This window comes from Psammomys obesus, unplaced genomic scaffold, assembly GCF_907164565.1.
Source record: "Psammomys obesus unplaced genomic scaffold, mPsaObe1.curated_primary_1811, whole genome shotgun sequence".
In the NCBI taxonomy this organism is placed as follows: domain Eukaryota; kingdom Metazoa; phylum Chordata; class Mammalia; order Rodentia; family Muridae; genus Psammomys; species Psammomys obesus.
In genome coordinates, this window is record NW_026593286.1 from 43465967 (window position 1) to 43476975 (window position 11009).

Sequence of the window (11009 nt, forward strand, 5' to 3'; positions counted from 1 at the left end):
CATCAACTGTATCTACATTTTAACATCCTGCATAGCTTTTGTCTTTTCATACTCAGCAAATACGGACAAATGCTGGACAAATGTGGACAAATGCTGCAGAATAGACATCTCCAAGACTATAAAAGTTACTCCCTTCCCCTAAATTCCTACACATATTTAAATAAATCATCAAGAACAAAACATTTAAAAATAGTAATACACTTTAAATATCCATGAAATTAGATGTAATTGTTACTGGTTGAAGAGTAGGGAAACATGACTCTCAAAATCAAACCTTACCTTTGTTTTGGGTTCAAGAATTTTTACTCCATAAATTGATATTTGCAATTCAACTTTAGGAATCTTCTGACCTTCAGATTTTTTGATGTGTCTTGCAAACTACAAAAGGCATAGAAATGTATAAAATTATGATTTCATTATTGTGGCAAATGAACATTGGAGTTTGTGTCCCTAGCAAACAGGTACTGTCCATTACAAAGCATTTCATAGAAACAGTTTTGCTTGGTAACCATCTCTGTTTGCCCCCATAATTCAGACTCTTCATTAACTATTTTTTATCTTTCTTTTGGTTTTTGTTGATTTGCTTGGCCTTTAATTTTGAGGCAGGCTCTTTTTTCTATATTTCATGCTAGCCCAGAAATCATTACGTAGCTCCAGGCTGGGCTAAAATTGTTGACAATACACTGCTTTAGCCTCACAAGTGCTGTGATTGCAGGGATGAGCCACCAAGCCTAGCCAAACTTCAATTTTTTTTTTAATAGCTTGACACGGTATTTAAAAGGCCAGATGCACCAGTCAGTAAGAAAAGTAATAGGCAGAGATTAATTTACTTTGAGATCATTTTATTTTAATATGCTTTCAGAATTTACTGTTTACCTGATATTGAGTGTGCAATGTTGCCACAGCTCAACACCTACCTAGTTGCCACTGTTCTATCAGGCAAACCAAGAAAGATGGCACTGACAGATATCTCTTAACAAAAGCTAAGAGCTTGAGCTACGTTCATAGCTGCATTTGCTAGACTTTCCATGCATTTAGAGCCTAAGTGCACATCTGTTCCTGTCTGTGTGAAGTTTAAAAGGAGATCAGAGAGGATCTGCTCTCGGGCAGAGGATATTTCTGCCAATCTCCCCCAGCTTCACCAGATTTAGTGAGAAAACATTATAAGGCTATGTTTCTAAACTTCTAACAATACATACAAATGTTTACCTACACATACAACATCCACGTGCTGTTAGGATAAGTTTGTGCTGGGCAATATTTTGTAACCCTTTTTAGTTTAATTGCTCTGTCCCTGAATCCACATTTCACTGTCTGTCCGATCTGTCTGGCAACCTACTCTGCTCCCTGTTTTCTTTCTTAGCTCCTTCCCCCCTGAATTCACAGTTCACTGGGTGTCTGATTTCTGTCTGGCAACAGCTCAGACTCAGTTTTCCTTCTTAGCTCCTTCCCTCCATAAGTCTTTTTAAGAGATGAAAAAGAAGGAAACTTTTAAAGTAGAATCTCTCTCCCCCTCCCAGGACTTCTACAACTCATTTTCAGCATATGGAAAGTCCTCTGAACTTGGTTCAAATGGATCAGATGTGAGGTCGGGCGGGCCTCCAAGACTCTTGTCCTATTTATTTGCATTGTGCAAGTTACTCTAATTTAGGGCAGATGTGAGCATGCGTGGTATGGTTGGTGCTGGGGCAGAATGTTCAAAGCCTTCTTACTTTATGCGTTTGCACACCACAGAGAGGAACATAATTAATGCCTACAGGAGTGCCTTGAAGTGTCTGAAATCTCAGCTGATGCCATTTGTTTTATTCCATTTTGGGTGGCATAATTTTTCAGCCTGGTCTTTCCTGCATTCCTATGAACATAAGCTGCTTAATTATTTTTTCTTTTGTATCTAGAAGTCTCACAGTGTGCACATGACATCTAACATGTGCCAAGTACTTCTATGTCTTTAAGAAATGTTTTGTTTCCATGCAAACCAAAAATTATTCCTGATCTCTCTCAAAGAATGTGTACTATTGTTCTTTCCAAACGTACTATCCTTTCGACTTAGCATAATTAAGTAATTTTGAGGTTTATTTTTGAAGACTTAACAAAACCTTCAGTTGCTCTGCACCTACAGAGGCCACCTGAGAAAAGCCACCCTGCCCTGGTGGCAGGGCCATGCTAGGCTGACTTCCCCATAGTCTGTTTTTCACAAAAACACAGTGTCTTCCAAGGCCTTTTCACCATCTGGGAACAGAAGTTTCTGTGACCTCTGACAAGAATTGTGTAACTCTGCGTTTTACAAAAATACAGCCAGTGTTTGCTTTAAAACAGCCAGTAATGTTAAACTTCCTGTTTAGAAAAAAAAAAAAAGAATGGAATAAATGAAGAAAGGAAAGACAGAGGGTTGATATTTTACACACACACACACACACACACACACACACACACACACACACACACAGGGGTGAGGAGGGAAAGGTAGAAAGGGGAGTTCCAAGAGGATGATCAGATGAGAAAGACTTAAACTGTGCTATGAGAACCTTGAGTTCTCACCCAACCCACACTCTCTGTGCGCCTCAATCATGAAATACGCCTTCTCTTGCAAACTGGGGGCTGAGCTTGCACCCATGTGCTCAGGCCCTCTTCCTATAACCTTTGAAAAGGTTTTCCATTTGTGTTTCATGCAAAACAAGGCTTGTGACAGGATTGCTGAAAATACATTGCAAAATTCTTGTGTCTAGGGTTAGACTCACTCAGTTTATAGTTTCAACTTTTTGATAATCACCGTCTCTGCTTTTCTTCTAAAAGTCAAGCTTGCTTCTCAAAAGACTTTGCATGCTCTCCTATTAACTCTCCTGGATTTTCTTACTTTTCAACTTTTTTTTTTCTTTTAAGAAAGGGTTTCTCTTTGTAGCCCTGGCTGTCCTGGAACTCACTTTGTAGAGCAGGCTGGCCTCAAACTCAGAGGTCTACCTGCCTCTTCCTCCTGAGGGCTGGGATTAAAGGTGTGACCACCACCACCACCTGGCTACTTGCAGACTTAACTGTGTTTGGACATACTTCTAATACAGAGAGTACGGACAGCGCATGACCCGATGCTCACTCATCCTTGGCTATATCCTGTTTCTTATTTATTTTAATGTAAATGCTTGAACAGCCTTGTTTGCAAATTTCTTCCAGTTTTTGTTGTGGATTTCTTCCTTGCTAGACCTACATAGATAAAATGATCTATCATTGATATTTGAATATAACAATTTAACCCAATGAAAAGTTTCCAAGGATGTGAAACATAAACAGTCTATACACTAACATAATACAGCATTAAAACCCAATCTCTGTACTCATAAAATAATGAAGAAAATGAAGTATTATTTGAAATTATAAAGTCAGTTAAGCATGTCTTTACTATATTTGAAAGTTTTACTATAATGAAAATTAGAATTTATTTTATTTGACATTTTCTATATATCTCTTAAAGAACATTTTGAAAACCGAAATATAATTACATTATTAATGGAATATATGTTAGGGGGTAAGAAAATTAATCTATTGTTTTGGCTCTCTTATTTGGCACTGCTACACTATTTTGTGTTTATATGTATAGTTTCTTTTATTGAAAATAGATCATTCTCTCATGCACTGTATCATATTTACAGTTTTCCCTCCTTCTAATCTTCCCAGTTCTTCCACACCTCCCTTCCACTCAAGATCCATTCTCTTTCCTTCTCTCATTAGAAAAGAACCAGCTTCAAAGAGATAATAATCAAACACGACAAAATAAAAAATAATAAGAAAGTAAAAACTATCAGTGGAATTGAGCATAGCAACCCAATAGGAGGAAGAGAGTCCCAAAAACAGGCATAAGAGTCAGAGATCCACTCAGTCTCACAGTGAAGGGTCCTATAAAAATACCAGGCTAATAGCTATAATATGTATGCAGAAGACCGGGTGTGGACCCATGTAGGCCCTCGTGCTTGCTGCTTCAGTCTCTGAGCTCATACATGCCTTGCTTAGTTAATGCAGAAGACCTTGTTCCCCTGGTGTCCTCTATGCCTCTACCTCTTAAAATCTTTTGCCTCCTCCTCCAAGGGATCTCCTGAGCTCTGAGGGGAGAGATTTGATGGAGATCTTCAACTTAGACTTTCTCTCCATGTAATACCTGATGTGGGTCTCTGCATCTGCTCCACTCTGCTGCTGGTACAAGCCTTTCTGATGATAATTGGATAAGGCACTGATCATATATATATATCACATCACAGTGGTTGGTTTTACCCTAGGTCTCTGGGCTATCTCGTCTTGGTCCTTGGTTACCCAAGCAGTTTCATATATGGGTTCCTTCTTATTGAGTGCACCATAAGTCAAATCAGCCATTGGTTGGCTATTCCCACAAGTTCTATGCCATCATTTTCTTAGCATATTTTGAATACAGGAGATTGTAGGTTTTGTGGCTGTGTTGGTATAAACCTTTCTCTTTCAGTGGCTTACAGAGTACCTTCCCTGACTAAAAAGACTAGACTCTAGGGGTAAGGAGGGCTCCATGTAGGTACCAGTTTGACATTTCCAAGTTCAATGAGCAGTGTGGGTGTTGTCTTTAGCGTGGGGTTCTATTGTCAGTTTGTGGACAGCAACCCTGCAACAGCCTGGATTATATGGGGATTTCATGGGATGGCCCCTCTCCCCCTTGGCCAACAACTCAATTAAATGCAACCCATTCTAGCCTGGCCACAAGAGATGGCTAGCTGAGGCTATGTGTATCCCAGTACTAGGAGTCTATGTTATGATTACCTTCACAGATTCCAGGAAGTTTCTTTTCTCTGCAGAAGGTTTCCACAGCACCCTCCAAATATCCCCCAATTCCAGCTTCTCTCCTTCCAGTCTTTCCCTCCACTCCCTGCTGCTCCCATGCCACCTGATCCCCTGCTCCTGTCCCTACCTGCCACCATAAAATCTAATCTATTTCCCCCTTCTAGGAAGATCCCTGTGCTCACCCCTAAGCCCCTCCTCTTTTCCTAACCTCTTTGGGTCTATGGATTGTAACTTGGTTATTATTTATTTAATGGATAATATTTAACCATAAGTGAGTACATATCATATCTGCCTTTCTAGGTCTGGGTTCCCCCACTCAGGATTATCATTTTTCTAATTCTATCCGTTCGCTTGCTAATTTCAAGATGTCACTGTTTTAAACAGCTGAGTAATACTCCACATTATTTTTATCTATTCTTCAGTTGAGGGACATTTAGGTTGTTTCCAGTCTCTGGCAATTATAAATAAAGCTACAGTGAACATAGTTGAGTAAGTGTCCTTGTGGCAGGATAGGGCATCCTTTGGGTATATGTACATAGCTAAGTCTTGGTTGATTGATTGATTTAGGTAGACTGATTCCCAACATTCTTTGGAACTACCAAATTGATTTCCATAGTGGCTTCACAAGTTTGCACTCCTACAAGCGATGGAAAAGGGTTCTGCTTGCTCCACATTATAGACAGCAAGAGCTGTCACTGTGTTATTGATCTTAGCCACTGTAACAGAAGACGGAGTTATTTTTGATTTGCATTTCCCTGATGGCTCAAAATGTTGAACATTTATTTAAATGTTTCTCAGCCACTTGAGATTCCTCTATTGAGAAATCTTTGTTTAGATTTATACCCCATTTTTTAATTGAATTATTTGGGGTTTTTTTTGATATCTCTATTGAATGTGGAGTTAGAAAAAAATTATTTTCCCATTCTGTAAACTGTTATAAACTCATTGATAGTTGCCTTTGCCTTACAGAAGCTTTGGAGTTTCATGAGATCTCATTTATTAACTGTAGGTCTTAGTGACTATGCTATCAATGTTCTACTCAGAAAGTCATCTCCTGTGGCAATGCATTCAAGGGTATTCCCCACTTTCTCTTCTATCAGGTTCAGTGTATATGGTTTTATGTTGAGGTATTTTGATCCACTTGGACTTGAGTTTTGTGCAGAGTAATATATATATAAATCTATTTTAATTATTCTACATGCAAACACCTAGTTAGACCAGCACCATTGTTGAAGATGTTGCCTTTTTTTTTCAGTGTGTATTTCTGGCTTCCTTATTAAAAAAAAAAAAAAATCAGGTGTCCATAGGTGTGTAGATTTATGTCTAGTACTACAATTTGATTCCATTCATGAATGTGTCTCTTTCAAAGCAATAGCATGTAGTTTTTATTTTTATAGTTGTGTAACACAACTTTAAATGAGAGGTGGTGATGCATCCAGTAGTTCTTTTATTATTTAGTATTGTTTGCCATCCTGTTGTGTGTTTTGTTTCTTCTTGTTGTTATATGCTTGTATGTTCATTTATGTTTCTCCATATGAAGTTGAGAATTGTCCTTTCCAGGTCTGTAAAAAAAAAAAATGTGTGGGAATTTTGATAGGAATTGCACTGGATCTGTAGATTGCTTTTGGTAGGATGGCCACTTTTACTTGTTTTATTTGTTTGTCTGTTGGGCTTTTTTGTTTTGTTTTGGTGTTTTTGTTTTTGTTTTGAGACAGGGTTTCTCTGTGTAGCCTTGACTTCCTGGACTCACTTTGTAGTCGAGGCTGGTTTGAACTCACAGAGATCTATGTGCCTCTGCCTCCCAGAGTGCTGGGATCACACGTGTGTGCTACCACACGCAGCTCTCATTTTTACTATGTTAATCCCACTGATCCATGAGCATTTCCATCTTCTGATACCTTCTTCCACTTCTTTCTTCAAAGATTTGAAGTTTTTATCATTTGGTCTTTCATTTGCTTAGAGTTGCTCCAAGTTATTTTATACTATTTAAGGCTACTGTAAAAGGTGTTGTTTCGCTGATTTATTCCTCAGTCTGTTTGACCTTTGTATATAAAAGAGTTAATAATTTTTTTTAATTATCTTGTATCCAACCACTTTGCTGAAGGTATTTATCAACTGTAGGAGTTCCCTGGTGGGATTTTTAAGGGTCATTTATGTATACTACCATATAATCAGCAAATTATTTGGCACTCCTACACTACTTTGTATTTCTCCTACTTAAGTTGCTAAATAATTCCTAATAATCATGATGTTTATATATAATTAAGTTCTAAATAATTGGTCAGTTGGAGAAAAAAAGCCTGTAAAGAAAATAAACAGAATTATCCTGCACCGTATGACATTCAGTGAAGACCTAAGTTGACTAACATGTCTGGACAGGGACTCCCAAAGGCTATGTTACGTTGAAGCAGCTTCATGGATTGAAACTGAGCTTCTTTGGCTAGGGCCTTTTAAATTGGAGCCAGAAGATGTTGTTCTTGTTTATGTTCTTGTTCATTATGAGTTAATAGCAATGCTCCTGTGTGTATTAATATCGAGGCATAACAAATTGTGAACACACATTGAGTCCTGGTATTTGTACTGAGCATACTGAAACAGACCTTATCTAAAAATGAAACATCATGATAACAGTGCTGAGTTTTATAGTGTCACATTTTTAGATACTTCCTGATTTCTTAAACATCAAGCTAAAGCATAATTAAGGAATTAAAAAATATGACATGTTGTTTTGGCAAACACAGGATATGAAAGTATTTTAATTCTTGCACAAATTATTACATTAAAAGTCATATGAATTCTCTGTGGTCATAAAACAGTGAACAACCAAGTCTTTAGATTCATCTTGTTAAAACCCAAGCAGATGTCATAAAGTACATGGGTATGAAAATATCATTACTGAAGATTCTTTAAGATTTCCACCACTCTGCATCATGCTTACATTTTTAATTTTTATGTAATTTCAAAGCATTGAAAATGTAGACTTTGAAAGGGGAGTAAGTATATATTTTTATTTACATGAGGAAATAATCTGAGTACAACACTACAGTATATGTACTAAAAGGGTCAAGATGTATGTGTTTGAGAAAAATATTCAGAAAATGAAAATGAGGTCATGGATAGTTGGTAGTTTCTCTTTCTAGTGGAGCCACAGCGCCACCATCTGGTCATAGCTATATGATAGCAAAATTACGAGTAAGTGTAAATATTGATATATTTTGCACAATAGCTTCTTATCTCAGATACAACATAAAAGAAACAGTACAGGAAACTTAAATAAAAACATTGTCTTACTCATGTTTACAAATGCAAGAGTCTCTCTTTCTCTATATATACACTTCCCAGAGAAGCAAAGTTTTCAAGCAATAGACTTTATTTATTAAATGCATGTCAATTGTGAAAAATACACATTTAATAAAAGCTACTGTCCACTAAGTATACAATTTAACTGTTTTGTTATTGTCCATTATATTCTCCAATAAGAGTTTACTTCTAAGCAGAAATTATATAGAAATGCCATATAAAACCTCACATAATGCTAGTCACAGTTTTAGAAGGCATTTAACTTTAAATATATCTTTAACATAGTCATAATATAACTGACTCATTTTAGTTCCTATTTGAAATATTGAATGAAGAATTCCCAAGGTATAAAGAAATATTGCCAACACCCATTCTTTTGTTTTATTTTAATTTTTTAAGATACATTCTGGTTGGGCTAAAGTCAGAATTTGTATCACTTTGAAAACAATTAAATAGAGTCATAATTTAAGTGCTATCACAAACTACAAAGTCTTAAATAAAACCCTCTGCTAGTCATTAGAAATGTTTCTTAGACAAAGGGAGACTCAACTATTACATAATGAATAAGGCAAAGAAATGGCTGGTGAGTGCATTCCTCCAAAATCTGAGTGATAATATCTTGGGACGCCACAGAATATTTCGTAATGGGATTTCTGTCAAATAACCACAAAAGTGAACTATTAAAGCACTACCTAGTTTATTTCTTCATTCATAATACAACTCTCATTCTGATCTTTTCCCTCAATTTAAACTTTTCACATTGACCCTCTCAAAATACACTAGTAATTCTGTGATTCTTCCTGGCAGAAAAACCACAGGGCCTGATATCCTATGGAATGAGCACATTATCCAGAAGTCCAAATCACAGAAAGGTTGTGCCCTATCCACCAAACTGTGAGAGCAGCCACAAGAGTAAAAGCTAACTTCACAGATAAAGTGGTAGTCTGCAGATCCTCTTCTGTCATGAAAATGGCATCCTCTTGAAGTTTACCTAACTGTAAAATCTCAGCGAGGCTGCCTTTTGAGAGGTGAGTTATTGCATAAGCACGCTTATGGCATGTAGTGTTAAGATTTTCTCAGGAAACTTGTTTTTGAGGTTACATAGATTTTTTGGGGGGAATAAATACATTGTTTAATCAATATTTCTTTCTGCTCTTTTAATCCCACAAGCTCCCCTAGAATTGTTCATTCAAATGGACAATTGGGATTTCCTTAATATGTAACAGCACTACAAAATTCAGCTTTGGAATGAACTCTAACCATATTTTTAACTGGTAGGTATGAAATCATAATTGTCAGCGATTTGAATGATACTACTAATAGTTTTAAGTTAGAGCATGGGTTCACACTGTGTAAGAAATACAAAAGCAGATCACTGAATTTAAACACTGTTAAGTTCTGACTTAAAAGCTTTTAGTAACTGTAAGAAATTATACTTTAGAAAAATAAAGTATATACAACAAGTTAATTCTATGTATATGTTTATAATTCAAATTTTCTCCTCAAACATGTGGTATTTATTTAACTGTAATTTAAGGGGAGTGAAGCTATAATGATCATGGTTATACATGTTATGGCTTCCATCAATCTGTTGATGACATGAGAGCAGTACACTAGCCATTTATTTGAAAGGTTCTTACCTTCAGCTTCCTGACAGCGTCTCTCACAACTTCTGTTCCCTTTGGTTGCTCCACTTCTGTACTGCCAAGAAACTGAACATGAGCATCCATGAGACACAGGTTTACCCCATCAATGAACCTGGAGCTGCTACTCTTCGTACAGGAAAGTAAAGCAGAAATTCAAATCCAAATCCCAATTACGGAGAGCAACCATTACTCAATTTGTGTATAACACACGAAAATACATCATTTGACGATTGATAATTCCTATTATTCAGAAGTTTATTTTAGAAAAAAAATATTTTACCTAAATTTTTATTTGCAGATTCTTACTGAAAAGAAAACTGAAGCTATTTCACTGTCCCCAAAGAGATAAACTTAATCTCAACAGCTGAAGGCTATCTAATGCTAACTCAGAGTTACTGTTTTTCTGAACACAATGCCTTCGTGTTGTCATTAGTCACGTTCTCAAGGCTGTAATATACTCAGCTTGATGTGAATTACTGAAAGTTTAAACTCAAAGGATATACATCCTTTAGTCAGTTCTTTAGTCAGTTACCAGTCATATTTCACATGTCTGGAGCAGAGCCAGGATATCTGTACATATTAGAGCTCCAGAACTGACTTAAAGGTGCCACCAGGCTTGAAAGCACCATGTCAGATCGTGTAAAGGATAAAAGGTTGAAAAAGAAAAGATTTAACAGCAAGGAGCTTTTAGCTCAGACTTAATCCACAGGGTAGACTCCTTTTCTCAACTTCTCTGAAATTTTCAAAGCCACTAACAGAGTCACCACTAAGCTACCATTAGCAAGAAGAATGGTCAAAAAGAATTTTTTGTGTGTAAACAAAACTTGAGCTAGAAATCATGCCAACACCAAGCAGTAACAATAATTGATAATAATTTTGAAGAGTAGTAGTCATACTTTGGCAGAGTTGCCATAAATCACAAGTATTATACATCCATATGGGAAGATTATTGAAGAACTCTAGAACATTCTGAATAAATTGATACTCATCAGTACTCCAGGCCCCTTTTAATGCTACTGTTCATGGGTGTTATGTTTAAGTAAATCAATAGAATTTTACTAAAAAGACATCTTAATGTGGAACCTGCTACTTACCTCATCTTTACATTACATAATTAAGAAATGGATTTAGGGCTTGTAATCCCTGCACTAGGAAGAATGAGGTAGAAATCAGAGGCCAACCGATAGAATGAGTTCAAGACTAGCATAGGCTACAAAGCAGAGCAACACACACACACACACACACACACACACACACACACACACACACACA

General features: G+C 36.7%; 1 protein-coding gene across 4 annotated transcripts in view; it reads right to left on the bottom strand.

Moving 5' to 3' along the window:
* The window catches only part of Gulp1 (GULP PTB domain containing engulfment adaptor 1), a 280339-nt gene that overhangs the window by 45569 nt on the left and 223761 nt on the right, over positions 1-11009 (bottom strand). For all 4 annotated transcript variants that reach the window (XM_055617032.1, XM_055617034.1, XM_055617031.1 and 1 more), the window contains 2 exons: positions 9732-9803; positions 280-378 (listed from right to left, as the gene is read on the bottom strand). In XM_055617032.1, coding sequence (XP_055473007.1) covers positions 280-378; positions 9732-9803 — 171 coding nt within the window. The remainder of the gene's footprint in view (positions 1-279; positions 379-9731; positions 9804-11009) is intronic.